This window comes from Ictalurus punctatus, chromosome 17 (genome assembly GCF_001660625.3).
Source record: "Ictalurus punctatus breed USDA103 chromosome 17, Coco_2.0, whole genome shotgun sequence".
Classification (NCBI taxonomy): Eukaryota; Metazoa; Chordata; class Actinopteri; order Siluriformes; family Ictaluridae; genus Ictalurus; species Ictalurus punctatus.
Window position 1 is genome coordinate 1,002,180 of NC_030432.2, and position 16,215 is coordinate 1,018,394.

The 16,215-nt window shown below is 42.3% G+C and overlaps 1 protein-coding gene across 1 annotated transcript in view; it reads left to right on the forward strand.

Moving 5' to 3' along the window:
• The window catches only part of igsf11 (immunoglobulin superfamily member 11), an 88,292-nt gene that overhangs the window by 49,328 nt on the left and 22,749 nt on the right, over positions 1 to 16,215 (forward strand). The window contains exon 2 of the mRNA XM_017490161.3: positions 14,955 to 15,118. Coding sequence (XP_017345650.2) covers positions 14,955 to 15,118 — 164 coding nt within the window. The remainder of the gene's footprint in view (positions 1 to 14,954; positions 15,119 to 16,215) is intronic.

Genomic DNA, 16,215 nt, shown 5'->3' on the forward strand with positions numbered 1-16,215 from the left:
TAGGTCGTTTTCACATTTGCGTTCCTGCCTGACTTCCTGTTTCAAGTCGGGGAAAGGGTTGTTATTATTAGCGAGTTAGTCCAATGAGTAAGTAAGTCTTCGCTCACAACTCAATCACAACTTTCTTGTTTACATATGTGTTGTTTGTTTGTTTTTGACGGCCTCGTCTGCCGTCTTTGAGCTTCTCTTCTCTAGCTGGTAATTCAACAATGGAAAACAAATTGTAGTTAGTCTAGCGCTGCTACATTGCGAAACAAAACGCACCGCACAGCTAAAAATCTTCCACAAGAACAGATCGTTGTTTGCAGTTGGTACTCTTAACCGCTCGAGTGTTGGTACTAGCAATAAACAATGAACGCATTAACCTACCGTATAAGAGGAAAGAACATTTTCTTTCACAGAACCGTACACGATACGTGGTTCTATGTGAAAACTAACCTGTGACTATAAGCCCCGCCCCCAAACGAGGAGAGAATCATTTCCCGCTTATTCGAACGTGTGAAACTGCAATCTTGACATCTCAATAATTTTAGGTTCTGGATATAAATAGTGAATTCGGCTGATGCTGCAGTGGTGCATGGATTTAACTAACACACACACACACACCTTGCTTTTCCTTCCCATATGTCCTTGCATGGAAACTGCAGGAGCAATCCCGTTTTTAGACCAGAAGCATTTTTACTCTGTCCTCAAAGGACGGAAAAATGCTGGGTCTGTTCTCCCAGCGGACCGACCTTGGGCTCGGGAAACAGAATACAGCGGGGCAAAAACTTTTGGAAGATATAAATATAGTATGCGAACCTGTGATCTAATTCTGGTTTCGATACACGAGAATAGTTCCACCTTCACAGCAATTTTGATTCCTCTTGAAGATGTACGGCAGGATCTTCAGTTGAATTCCGGATAGAAAGTTTTCTGGAAGGGATTGGCGCCCTGTCCAGGGTGTACCCCGCGTTGTGCCCCATGCTCCCTCGGATAGGCGCCAGGTTTCCCTGTGACCCTGAAGGAAGGATAAGTGGTATAGAAGATGGATCGATTGAAGTTTTCTGGAAGGAGATGTTTATTTAGTTATTTGTTTCAGCGTTTATGGAAGGAGTCTCCAGTGTCAGCGCTTTGTAACACTCAGAGGTAAAGCTGTACTTTGGGACTTCCATCCATCCAACTCTCGCAGGGGTGCCCGGAGTCTATCCCAGGGAACTCTGGCCACAAGTCGGTTGGACACCCTGGACAGGGTTCCAACCCATCGCAGGGCGCATTCACACACTACGGAGAATTTGGAAATGCTAATCAGCCTACAATGCATGTCTTTGGACTACTGGAAGAAACCGGAGTACCCGGAGGAAACCCCGAAAAACGAGGAGGACATGCAAACTCTGCACACAGGGCAGAGTCGAGACTCGAACCCCCAACCTGGAAGGTACGAGGCAAATGTGCTAACCACTAAGACACCGTGCCCCTTCGTCAGGTTGTTTTTCAGTAAAAATCATCTCTGGAATGCTAGACTAGTGTTAGAAACTGTGACGTGACCATACAAATCTGACAGCTACAGTATGAAAGGATGACGCTCGCACAGATGGGCTCGGTGGCTTCCATGAATAACCCTCCCCCCTTGATGGAACGCATTAGTAAGAAGTTATATTCAGTTCAAGTGCAGGCCCTTTGACTCCGTGTAATAGCAGGAGAAGTGAATGGGAGATAATTGTACGCTTCGTATTCCGTCATCTGGCCCTCATCGCAGCGTTCATCTCAAAAAGCCCCCACTCGCCTCGGAAAGTATCTGCACTGAAATGCTACAGCTCATTTAAAAGGTTTCTTTTTTTTTTTACTGCTGGCTTCCAGGAACACTTGAGTAAATTCATACGCAAAAAAAAATAAATAAATGATCACTGCTTGGGAATAGTGGGCCGGAACAAACGTTCTTTTCCTTCCAAAGCGGGAGCTGTGTCGTTGGTCAGGTGACCATGGGGAAATCAATGATCTTTAGAGGACAGACAGATGGATGATGGGTGTCTTTACTCTATCTCTCGACCTGATTTGAGAACCCTGAGAACCATCGTTTGATGACTCCAGCCCAGTAGGTGGCAACAGTGTCGTAAACTGTTACATCAGACGACGGAAGAATAAGATTGTGAGCTGCGTATTGAGCTGCCTTTACTGTAGAAGGTCTTTTTTTACATGTCATCTAGGTTCTGCCCAAGTCTTTCAGGTTCTGAATTCCAGATGTTCTGAGTCTCTTGAACCTGGGAAGTTCTGAATTCCAGATGTTCTGAGTCTCTTGAACCTGGGAAGTTTTGAATCTCAGAATTTCTGAATCTCAGATATTCTGAATCTTTGAGTTTTTGAATCTCAGATGTTTTGGGTTTTGCAAGCTCTGACGCTCTGAGTTTCTAAATCTCATATGTTCTGAATCGCTGAGCTTTCTGGTCTTCTTAGTCTCTAAGGTTCTGAACCTCAGATGTTCTGAGTCGTACAGGCTCTAAAGTTCGTACAGGCTCCGAAGTTCTGAATCTCTGAGTTTATGAATCTCACATATTCTGAGTTTCAGATGTTCTGAGATTTGAAGGTTATGATTTCTGATGTTCTCTGAGGTTCTGAATTTTGGAAGTTCTGAGTCATGCAGGTTGTGAATCTCCAGATGTTCTGAACTTTAGAATTTCTGTTCTATTTTAAATGCCTTCTAGGTTCTGACCAAGTCTTGATGGTCCTCAGAACTTGCTGAGGTTCTGACTGGTGCAGGTTCTGAATTTTGAAGGCTGTGATTTTCACAGGGCTCAGCTGTAAAGTTCTGTTTTAGATTTTTTATTTTTTTTTTCGGTTCTGGAGTCTAGCAATCCCTTATTCTCTGAGGTTTTGAATATTAGATGTTCTAAATGTCCCATGTTCTAGATATCAGATGCTCTCATTCAGTTCTCCTATGTTTTTTTTTTTTTACATTTTTTTTATGTCTAATAACCTGCTGCCTGCATCTCTCTCTCTCTCTCTCTCTCTCTCTCTCTCTCTCTCTCTCTCTCTCACTCTCTCTCTCATTCAAGGTGTCTCACAACCATAAAGCTGCTGAGATTACATAATGGAGCCTTAATAGTCCATAAAACCAGATTACAGAGGATTATCGTTGTTGGTGGCCCTGCCCCTCTCTCAATCATGCTCCTCCCCCTGCTTTTGTGTGTGTGTGTGTGTGTGTGTGTGTGTGTGTGTGTATGAGTGATCAACAGACCTCTGTGCATGATTCCATAAACACTAAAGCCAGATGGAAGAAATCTAAGCAGCTTAGAATCACATTAATCATGCAGCTATGTTGAGGAGCGTCATGCTAACGAGTCCACTTCCTCCCTCACACACACACACACACACCCATATCTGCTCATGGCCGAGACGCAATACCACAGGGAGCATCACGCCAGCCAGAAGATAATCACGAAGTTTAAAGCAAAAAAGCATAGTCGCACGGTTCCTGAAATGGTTCCTGAAATGTCAGCGGGTAATCTTGGAACAGGTTCTGAGTCTCTGATGTCCTGTGTCTTGGAGGTTCTGAATATCGACTGTTCTAAGTCTCTGAGGTTCTGAATCTCAGGTGCTCCGTATCTCTTACGTACTGAATTTCAGATGTTCTAAGTCTCTGAGGTTCTGAATCTTGGAATTTCTGAATTGTTAAAGTTCTGAATCTCAGAGGTTCTGACTTTTAGAAGTTCTGAGTCTTTCCGGCTGTGAATCTCAGATGTTCTGAGCTTTAGAATTTCTGAATCTCAGAATCTCTGAATCCTGCAGTTCTCTTTTAGATGCCTTCTAGGTTCTGGCCAAGTGTTCCTAGTTCTTGGAACTTCCTGAGGTTCTGAATCATGCAGGTTCTGAGTTTTAAGAGCTGTGAGTCTTCAAGGCCATAGTCGAAAGGTTCCTGAAATGGTTCCTGAAATATCGGGGAATCTGGGAACAGGACAGGTGAATTTTTTTTCACACAGGAGCTGAGCTATAGTGAACCACCATCTCATCTCAACGACATTTACATTTTAGTTCATTGTCGCGTTCTTGTTTTGGTAGCTCAGCTCAGATATGCTAATCGATGTTGGACTCACAGCCGGATTTCCATTAGAAGAGATTCAGACTCAATCTGTTCACGTCTAAACAACGTCGCGGATCAGGTGGAATGATCCGGCTTAAAACTAATACACATGTTGGATTGGATTTACTCCTTAATCCTTATTTCTGCCCTGTTTATTGTTTAGTACGCTGGTTTATTAGTTGATCGATCAGTGTAGTTAATAATCCAGTACTCGGTATACGCCGATAAATCTTTCGGCAATATCGATATGCAAATGTACAAGTTACAGCTGGACCTCTGACACTATGGAAACGCTAACGTATTGGAAGGAGTGCATTAACATATCAAATCCAATCACATCCATAGTCCTTGGTTTTTTTTTAAAAACACACACAAAGATTGTCAAACAGTGACAGTGGGTGATGTCCACGTTGACGCTTATGTCTTTAACTTCACGTTTGACACTTTTGTATGTTTTACATCATTTACATCTCGTAAATCCCCCTCCACGCTACACATGGGAGCTCTTCTTGTCTTTTATCCAGCTCCCAGACCCTTCAATCCTGCCCTCCCTAACCAGACAAGCTATTCATCCCCCCAGCCCCATCTCTCTCTCTCTCTCTCTCTCTCTCTCTCTTTCAGCTTTTCATCCTGATCTCTCGCCCCAAGCCACGACTCTCACAGAATGGCTATATTCTTGCCGTAATTACCCGACTCGTGTTCTCCACGCGCTATTCTATTTCCATCCCCGAAGCTCAAAGGATCGCTCAACGTTTCTCCTTGGCTACGAGTTCGGATTTAAAGGCCGTCTTTAAAATGTATTTCTTTATTTCTTTATTTTGTGTGTATGTGTGTGTGTGATTCAGAGTCATAAGCAACGGTTCTAAAAAGAAAAGCGACGGCGTGACGCGGCTTCGTTGTTTTTGACACGTGTAGAAAACGTCAAATTTGTCGAGTGTTCAGTCAGTCACGGTCCGGAACAGGATGGAAAGCAGAAATGTTCACACGAGTTCCTATCCAGTTCTGGTTTTTCATGAGTCTGTTACTGAGTCTGATGCACGTCAAAAAAGTTGAATATTGTGGAAAAGTTTGTTTTTTTTCCCCTCCCCGTAATTTATTTCAAAAAGAGGAACTTTCATATATTCTAGATTCATTACACATGAAGTGAAATATTTCAAGCCCTTTTTCTTGTTTTAATCTCGATGATTACGGCTTACAGCTCACGGAAATCACAAATCCAGTATCTCAAAATATCATAATAAAGAATTTATAATACGGAAATGTTGCAGTGGCGCATTCCTAGTGTCAAGCCACTCCTGAGCCAAAGGCAACTTCAGAAGCATCTTACCTGGGCTACGAAGGAAAAGAACCGGACGTTTGCTCAGTGTTCCAAAGTCCTCTTTTCAGATGGAAGTATATGTTGCATTTCATTTGGAAATCAAGGTTCCAGAGTCTGGGGGAAGAGAGGAGAGGAACAGAATCCAAGCTGCTTGAAGTCCAGTGTGAAGTTTCCACAGTCAGTGATGATTTGGGTTGCCATGTCATCTGCTGGTGTCGGTCCCCTGTGTTTTCTCAAGTCGAGAGTCGATGCAGCGTCTACCAGGAGATTTTGAGAACTTCATGCTTCTATCTGCTGACGAGCTTTATGGAGATACTGATTTCCTTTTCCAGCAGGACTCGGCACCTACCCACAGTGCCAAAACTTCTAGTAACTGGTTTACTGACCGTGGTGTTACTGTGCTTGATTGTCCAGCCGACTCGCCTGACCCGAACCCCATAGAGAATCTACAAGAGACACCAGACCCAACAATACAGACGAGCTGAAGTCCGCTATCAAAGCAACCTGGACTTCCAGAACACCTCAGCAGTTCCCCAGGCTGATCGCCTCCACGCCACGCCACATCGACACAGTAATTCATAGAAAAGGATTAAATCCCCGACCGAGTATCGGCGCATAAATGAACATACTTTTCATCGGGTCGACATTTCTGTATTATAAATTCTTTATTCTAATATTTTGAGATACCGGATTTTTGATCTCCATGAGCTGTACGCTGTAATCATCGAGATTAAAACCAACAAAAAAAAAAGGCTTGAAATATTTCACGTTATACGTAATGAATCTGGAATATATCAAAGTTCCACTTTTCGAATTAAATTACTGGAAAAAAATAACTTTTCCACAATATTCCCATTTTCTCAGATGCACCTGTACATATACTGTTATTATAATACAACCCCGGATTCTGATTGGTCCTTGATCTGGTGACGTTTTCTTCAGGGTAACATTTACAGAATGTAAGGAGTCTCCAGTGTCAGAGGTAAAGCTGTCACTTGAAGTTCTCCGACATCTTTAGGTATGTGAATAGTTGTTTCGTGGACGTTCCACAACATTAAACGTAACTAGAAACGGATAATAAGTATGACGTGTCATTCTTTAATAAATAAATAAATAAATGCAGTGGCACATTGCTGTGGTATGAGAGCAATAAAACACTTCAGGGTGTGCTTTGATAGGAAAATAATGAAGTGTAAGGTGGCTTAGTGGTTAGTATGCTCGCCTAGGGTTATATATATATATATATATATATATATATATATATATATATATATATATATATATATATACCCACACACACACACACACACACACAGTATAATGTGTCATTATTGTAAATAAACATTACAGTAATAATGCTGTAAATAATAATTTGGTAATTTGCTGTACATTTACAGTCATTCTTCATTTTTGTTTCTTTTTTTTTTTTGCACCTGGAAGGTAGATAAAAGCATAAATTGATACAATGTATTATTTTGAATGTCTCAGATACAGTGTCAACAGTGAACGTGGCAATGAAATCATATTCTGCCCCCCCCACCCCTTATCTGTCCCTGGCTGAAAAACATGTCACAATAACCCTCTCTCAGCCTTCTGACGGAATACATCAAAGAAAGCAATACCGAATACTGAAAATTAGCATATTCCATTCAGAATGTCCAAAAAACACACTTCATATCCAAGTCGAGATCATAAATATGTATGAGGCGTATCGGTCGGATATTAAAGTCAGCTCAGTGGCGAGGAACCTCTCAGGAGGAGGGGAAAAGTGCTGAATCGATCACAATTACGCTTTATTACGAAGGTCGCGATTACGCCAAAGGACAAGGCGAGGAGCAAAAATGAATTTTCACCGAGGAAGGTGTACTTCTTTATTTTATACACAGAGATTAATCTCTATATTAAGGACATGAATCAGGATCTTGAAAGAACATCACAAGCTGATACGTGAACCTGGTACGTGATGTCATAATATTATGCAAATGAGCTCTCTAGCCATGTACAAACTGTTTCATCATCGCTTTTTTTATCAAAGAATAACAGCTCATACTTTTTTTTTATCCATTTATAGGTACTTTTAATGTTTGGGGACATCCGTGAAACCAGTTCTCACTTACAGCGCCCTCCGTTAATATTGGCACCCTTGGTAAATAGGAGCAAAGAAGGCTGTGAAAAATTGTCTTTATTGCTGAACCTTTTGATCTTTTGTTTAAAAAATATCACAGGCTTATCAAAAATATATATCTTTGTTAAATGTAGGTGTGCCACAATTTTTGGCACTGCTATGAATTCATATGAGAAATATTTTTAATTTGTTAGTACACCTGGGTGACTAGGAACAGAAAATTGTTCAACCATGACTTCCTGTTTCACAGGGGTATAAATATGAGGTAACGCATAAACAGATTCACTTAGTCATTCATAACAATGGGTAAGAGCGAGGAATATAGCTGTGATGTGCAGCAAAAGGTTGTTGAGTTTCACACAATGGGAAGTGGCTATAAGAAAATAGCACAAGTATTGAAAATGCCCATTTCCACCATCAGGGCAATAATTAAGAAGTTCCAGAAAAAAGCCTCTACTCTCATCCAAAAACAAACTCGAGCGTCTTCAGTGTGCAGACACTACTGGAACTTCAAATGGGATCGGGTTCGATGGTCAGATGAAACCAGAACAGAGCTTTTTGGTAATAAACACAGAGGTGGTTTTGGAGCACACAGAGAGGTAGCCATATGGAAAAGTCCCTCATGCCCACGGTTAAATATGGAGGTGGCTCTTTAATGTTTTGGGCCGTTTTTCTGCCAGAGGACCTGGACATTTTGTTAGGATACATGGCATCATGGACTCTATCAAATATCAACAGATATTAAATGAAAACCTGACTGCCTCTGCCACAAAGCTTCAAATGGGCCGTGTTTGGATCTTCCAGCAGGACAATGATCCAAAACATCATCAAAATCAACACAGAAATGGTTTACTGACCACAAAATCAAGGTCCTGCCATGACCATCCCAGTCCCCTGACCTGAACCCCATAGAAAACCTGTGGGGTGAACTGAAGAGGAGAGTCCACCAGCGTGGACCTCGAAATGTGAAGGATCTGGAGAGATTCTGTATGGAGGAACGCTCTCAGATCCCTCGCCATGTATTCTCCAACCTCATCAGGCGTTATAGGAGAAGACTCAGAGCTGTTATCTTGGTGAAGGAAAACAATTTTTCACCACCTTCTTTGCTCACCAAGGGTGCCAATATTAGTGGAGGGCACCGTACGCTATAGCAGCTATAAACAGCCGTTCCTTGTCCAGCGTGTCTTTTTTTCATCTCTCTCTAGAAAAAAATAAGACAAAAAAATAAAAAAATAAATAAACAAAAGTGTAAACTGAGAAACTCCATCTCCTTTGAAGATGTCACAAAAGTTGACAGTGGAGACTCCTTACATACAGTTTCCTTACAGAAATAAAAAGAATTGTACGTAAACCGCAAAACATGAACGAGCTGTTGCTATAGAAACGATAACGTATTAGAACAAGCGCATTAATATAAACCTGTGATGTGCAGCTGCACTACGGTTAGTTTAAATGAATCAACACTTTCTATGTGGCTGTATTTTCTGGTGTGTGTGTGTGTGTGTGTGTGTGTGTGTGTGTGTGTGGAGATAAACGATTGCGGTTGTGATGGAAATGAATCCGAGGTGCACGGTTAATGCTGTTTAGTATCCGTGTCTCACTCGTCCTCCTCTTCACCTCCTCCGGGATTCTCACTCCTCGATCAATCGCTGTTTTATCCTCCGTGCGTCGTTCATCAGCTGACATCGATCTTCTCGCTGGAGAAGTGCAGGACTGCTTCTGCTGTCGGCTGAGCATCAGGTCTCTACAGAACTGCTCCCTGGCTTTAGTTGTCTTGTACTTTTTAAAAACATATTAAATCTGTTTAAGTCGTTGTTTCTTCTTCGTCTTCTTACTAATGCTAGTACTAGTATAAATTGGCCTTCATTCTGAAAGTTCTCCCCACGCCATTCTGGCCGCCCCCCTGATCCCACGACGCATCTATAAACATTTATTAAATAACTACTGTAGCTCATGTTGTGATAATGTGTTAATAAAATGCACATGAGCTTAAAAAAATCAAGTTTCCTGCGCTGAGCTCAGTGGAACTCAGGAGAGGACAGAGGACGCTTCTGTAAACTGTTAGAACCTGAACGTGTCAGCGTACAGTTCTAGAGAATGAGACTCAGATTCATGCTCATCATCAGAGAGATAACGGACTTCATCATCATCATCATCATCATCATCATCATCATCAGCTCTATAGTGATAACGGACTTCATCATCATCATCATCATCATCATCATCATTATCAGCTCTATAGTGATAACGGACTTCATCATCATCATCATCATCATCATCATCAGCAGCAGCAGCTCTATAGTGATAATGGACTTTATCATCATCTTCATCATCAGCTCTATAGTGATAACGGACTTCGTCATCATCTTCATCATCATCATCATCAGCTCTATAGTGATAATGGACTTCATCATCAGCATCATCAGCTCTATAGTGATAACGGACTTCATCATCATCTTCATCATCTTCATCATCAGCTCTATAGTGATAACGGACTTCATCATCATCATCATCATCAGCTCTATAGTGATAACGGACTTCATCATCATCATTATCTTCATCATCATCATCATCAGCTCTATAGTGATAACGGACTTCATCATCATCATCATCATCATCATCATCAGCTCTATAGTGATAATGGACTTCATCATCATCATCATCATCATCATCATCATCATCATCAGCTCTATAGTGATAACGGACTTCATCATCATCTTCTTCTTCATCAGCTCTGTAGAGATAACGGACTTCGTCATCATCATCATCATCATCACCATCTTCATTAGCGAGACAGAAATAACAGACTGCATCATCATCATCATCTTCATCAGCTCTATAGGGATAACGGACTGTATCATCATCATCTGCATCATCATCATCATCATCATGAGCTCTATAGAGATAAGGGACTGTATGTGAATCTGCTGAATAATGGTAACAACAAATAATAATCATTTAACCGTCATATATAATACAGTGTTGCATAAAATATTTTAGACGCTCGTGTGTAAAGATTTGTTTTGGTCGTCATTATAGAAGGAGCAGCTTCATCTAAAACAAAGTTATAAAACAACTATAAAGTTGAAAAATATTTTAAAAATGAACAAATAAAAAGTATTAAAGATTCAGATTCAGTAATCCACCGGATCTTAAACATTGTTTTTTGGCCCTGAATGTGTAAACTCAAATCATAGTCAGATAGTGAACAGAGTCGTCAGTGATTTCGAGAGAGCAGTAATGAACCCGGTGTTAGGAGCCACACGTTCAGTACAGTGTTCATCAGCTGGGTTTAGTCTTCATGCTGTAACGTTACTGTTCATGTCCTTCATCTGCTGGGTAAAGACTTACACAGCCGCGAGACCGAGGAGGATCGTCGGTCAGTCACGTTCAAGTCACCCTTTGACATTTGCTCCCTGAAAGTGTCAGGACGCTTCGCTGATATCTTCCGAGGCATTTCCTCCGAGTGTGTCCCATGCACGTGTCACATCTACACGAGCAGTTTGTAGTAAAGCTGCTTTCACACTTTTACACACTTTGTATCATCGGGAATAATCGTCCAGGAACGTCGCCAAGATGGCCGCCGAATGGACAGCCTTGATGTATAGGTGATATATAGATCCATATACATGACTAGCATGCCAGGTTTGACGTAATTAGCCGTGAACAACTTCTGCGTGAGGTGATTAGCGGTATCCCAGCTCAGCTTTTCATGGTATCCTCGGTGTGGATTATAAAAGAAGAAATACTCCGATGTTTACGGCACTGTAGAACTGGTCCCAAGGACTGAGACTCTAAAAGAGCGACTTCCTGTTTACGAGCGTCCAGAGGAGATGCTGAAAACAGAACAGAACTAGGACGTCGGGAGTTTTATTACCGGGCTGTTGTGTTAGAGCACGAGTTGCAAAAGATTACTGGTCCAGCGTTGGCAATAAAACAAAGGAAGTGGAATTAGGTAAACACAGATCTGCTTCTAAGTGTTTTTTGATGATGACGATGATACTTCCTGTACAGGGAGACCCAGAATGTCCAGTATCACGCCATGTCTTGGCTAAAAATAATCCAGCAAGCTGTGAGGGAGGCTCCGAATCGACGGGTGAGCGGAGATGCCCTGGGCAATAGTTTATTTTTTTTTGAACCCTGACAATCCGGCTCCTCAGCCAAGCCTGGCACGGTTAGACGCCAAATCCACCTGGAGAACGAGGCGAGACTGCCAAGGGCAAGGATTTGAGAGAACAAGCTCAGGCGCATCGCATCAAAGAAACCTACCATCACGTTTCCGCAGATCTTCTATAAATATCTTAATAGTATGAAAAAAAAAAAAGGATGGCAGGTCTTTAGCGAATACAGAAGAAGTACACAGCCCGAGGGAATCTCACGTAACAGAGCTGTAACGTGACTGAACGCTTTGCGAATTCAGTTAAGGAGTGGGTGTAGGGTTCGTGTTTTCTGTAGTCGAGAGCAGCGACGTAGCGAAAATGAAACGTTTAAAGAGCGACGGAAAAGCGGGACGATTTTCCGGGTCTCGTTCTCTCGACGTTTATATTAGTTTTAGGTTTATATTATACAGTCAAAGCGCCACTGATCATCCCGACCCTCATGTGCATACTGTATGTTACTTTTAGCCACGCCTACAAATCTCCAAAACGGGCAACAAGCTCAGAGAAAACAACAGAATGACAACTAAACGGCGGAAGAGCGCCCTCTTCAGCACGGCGTGCGCGACAGTGAATCGCAGGCTTCGTTCATGAGCCGCTACTCTTGAAGGTTTCTGTAAGGAGACGTTTATTGAATTCAACGTTCAAGGAAGGAGTCTCCAGTGTCAGAGGTAAAGCGGACTTGGGCTTCAGGACAGAGGAGTTAGAGGACACGTAGGGGATGCAAACTTCCGCACTCCAGCCATATACACACATAGTAATATCGTGGATGGACAGTGCAAATGTGTGTGTGTGTGTGTGTTTGATTAAAGCTGGTCTCACCTCAGTGAAAATGGTGCACCAGGACCTGAAAAGTGAGAAAATAAAAATAGTGGTTGGTATTTGGCTCCGAGTTTTTGCACCCCGGTGTACAGCTCACACGCTGTCTCGCTTTATTTCTGTCTTTTCTCATACGTTTCAGTGAAAAGCTCAAAGGGGCAGATCCAAATTCTCTCTCTCTCCCTCCCTCCCTCTCTCTCTCTCTCTCTCTCTCTCTCTCTCTCTCTCTCTCTCTCTCTCTCTCTCTCTCTCTCTCTCTTTCTCTCTCTGTTGTTCTCTCACTAGCAAAACCGGAGCTGTGATTTGGGACACAGCCTGCGGTACAGTGACCTTTTGATCTCTCTCTCTCTCTCTCTCTCTCTCTCTCTGTTCCAAATTCAGGTGTCTGTAAATGTGCTTCTTTTTTTTTTTTATCTTCCATCCTTCACCATGCAATATGCACAAAGACTTCAAAGAAACACACACACTTTTGAATGCAGAAAAAAAACAAGCTCTCTGTGTAATTAAGCGTGTATACCTCCCCCAGTCACCCCCTCCCGTTCCGCCCTCCCCCATCACCCCCTCCCCATGTCCCAGTGCTAGTTTAGATCTCTAACAATAAAACGCACGGATGAAGGATGAAGTCAGGGCTAAACTTCATATCCCATCGGTACGTTTTTATACTCGACGAAGACGACGAACGCTCGTTTCAGAATGCAAATTTCCCCCTCGTTAATAATCAGGTCGGAGTCCAATCTACACTTACGCACCATTGTTTAAAAAAAAGAAAAAAAAAGAAAAGAGCCCCTCGAGTGTTGTGGCGACGCTCCCGTATCCCCAACTAAGGGCTTTCTCAAGGACACTTTTTTTTTTTTTTTTTTTTTTTTTGGACGGACGCTTTGCCAGTTTGTGCAAATAATTCATTTGGCACGCACGGCTCGAGCGACGTCTCCAAACCACTGAGAGGAGAAAAAGAGAAAGAAAGCATCGACAAAAGCAGAACCTGGACTGAATCACGAGCAGCCTGGTCCTACAGAGCTCAGACTTCCTGCTCTGGGATTGGGCTGGATACTTATCATGTGATTGCGTTTGTCGTTAATTCAATCCGGCTAACTGCTAATGAGCTAAATGGCTGACGATGGCATGGTTAACGGAGAGATGAGTTCGACTTAAAATACACCTCCAGATAGAATTACTTCCCCTGGCTGTAACCTGATTTTAAAGGCTAATGCGTTTATCTGGTACGGAAACGGGCCGTGTTTACGTTTTGTTTTCCCTGATCACGCCATTATAACTACCATGTGCTAGTCATGCAGGTGATTACTGACTCTTCTGCTCTGTGAGATGGACCTGAACTCACCAACAAACGTCACAACCACCCCTACTTTCCCCACACATTGACTATGATGGGTTCCACCCCCACCCAAAAAAAAAAAAAAAAAAAAGCTCCAAAGAAATCCTTCTAACACGGTGTAGTTTTATTCTACATACAATATGGATGCATGTTTTCTTCTAGCAGGGAGAAGAAAGAAAGAACCCCAACCCTTAAAGGTTCCTCGCTTGTTCCTCTAGGGGAACCCTTAAACGTTTTATGCAGACCCCTATGCCAAAGTGTTTCCCTGTCAGAAAGAATCCCAAGTGTAACTTGGTTTTAGAAGAATTGCCCAGTGAACACTTAAAGAACCCAAGAAGCTAAACGTTAAACTCCTGACAGGTTCTAGATGTTCAGACGAAAACAATTAGCAAGGGTTCCAAAACAAAAAAAAAGGTTCTATAGGAAAAAAAAAGGGTCTTAAAATTTAAACTGTCTTTAAGAGCTCACTGGATAATTCGAGCATTCTCATTGTCTACTTAGAACTTTCTGTTGTATGGTTCCAACAACTTAGAACTTTATTTAGAGTCCCAGAAAGACAACTGGAGAACCGTTAATGTTTCAATGAGGATTTATTGAATATAGCTAAGAACATGACTATTAAAGAACCCTAGTTCTTTACTAAGTACCGAGATAGCTCAATGTTATACTCCTGACTGGTTCGAGGTACTAAGAAGAAATGGGGTCTTTAAGGGTTCATTGGAAAAATATGGGTTCTGCTTACAAGTTGTTTTTTTTTTTATGGTTTTTCAGATAATGAAGCGTTCTTAGCTCCTGCACCAAAAAAACACCTCCACCCACCGCCTTTCTGCTCGGTAAACACGCTGTTGCAGGTTTCAATACAGAAGAGTTCAACCAAATAACACTTAAAGGTTCTAAGGGCACTTTAAAAGCGTGTGTGATGATCTTTTGCGGTTTGACGCTGAGATTAGAAAAGGATCCGGGCGATGAGACGGTGAAATCTGCAGATGGAATTAAAGCAAAGCCAAGTGACGGATGAAAGATTGAGCAAATGGATGGATGGCTGGACGAGGACAGACCGTGTGTAATGCTAGCCAGATTGCTCTGTTAATGTGGTTAATTCTGTGTGTGTGTGTGTGTGTGTGTGTGTGTGTGGTATCCTACAGTGTGTGTGCGCTCGCTGGAGGTGACGGTCAGCCAGAGCAGCGTGCAGGTGGCCAGAGGCCAAGCGGCCATCTTGCCCTGCACTTTCACCACCAGCGCCGCCCTCAACAATTTGTACATCATCTGGATGGTGACGCCGCTGGCCAACGCCAACCAACCTGAGCAGGTAACAAACCACGCATTGTATGCCAGTGTGATGCCAAAATCTAATATATTACATAATATAATATATACATATATATATATATATATATATATATATATATATATATATATATATATATATATATATACAGTGGGGGAAAAAAGTATTTGATCCCCTGCTGATTTTGTACGTTTGCCCACTGACAAAGAAATGATCAGTCTATAATTTTAATGGTAGATTTATTTGAACAGCGAGAGACAGAATAACAACAAGAAAATCCAGAAAAACGCATGTCAAAAATTTTATAAATTAATTTGCATTTTAATGAGGGAAATAAGTATTTGACCCCTCTGCAAAACATGACTTAGTACTTGGTTTAAAAACCCTTGTTGGCAATCACAGAGGTCAGACGTTTCTTGTAGTTGGCCACCAGGTTTGCACACATCTCAGGAGGGATTTTGTCCCACTCCTCTTTGCAGATCTTCTCCAAGTCATTAAGGTTTCGAGGCTGACGTTTGGCAACTCGAACCTTCAGCTCCCTCCACAGATTTTCTATGGGATTAAGGTCTGGAGACTGCCTAGGCCACTCCAGGACCTTAATGTGCTTCTTCTTGAGCCACTCCTTTGTTGCCTTGGCCGTGTGTTTTGGGTCATTGTCATGCTGGAATACCCATCCATGACCCATTTTCAATGCCCTGTCTGAGGGAAGGAGGTTCTCACCCAAGATTTGACGGTACATGGCCCCGTCCATCGTCCCTTTGATGCGGTGAAGTTGTCCTGTCCCCTTAGCAGAAAACCCCCCCCAAAGCATAATGTTTCCACCTCCATGTTTGACAGTGGGGATGGTGTTCTTGGGGTCATAGGCAGCATTCCTCCTCCTCCAAACACGGCGAGTTGAGTTGATGCCAAAGAGCTCCATTTTGGTCTCATCTGATCTCAACACTTTCACCCAGTTGTCCTCTGAATCATTCAGATGTTCATTGGCAAACTTCAGACGGGCATGTATATGTGCTTTCTTGAGCAGCGGGCCTTGCGCGCGCTGCAGGATTTCAGTCCTTCACGGCGTAGTGTGTTACCAATTGTTTTCTTGGTGACTATGGTCCCAGCTGCCTTGAGAT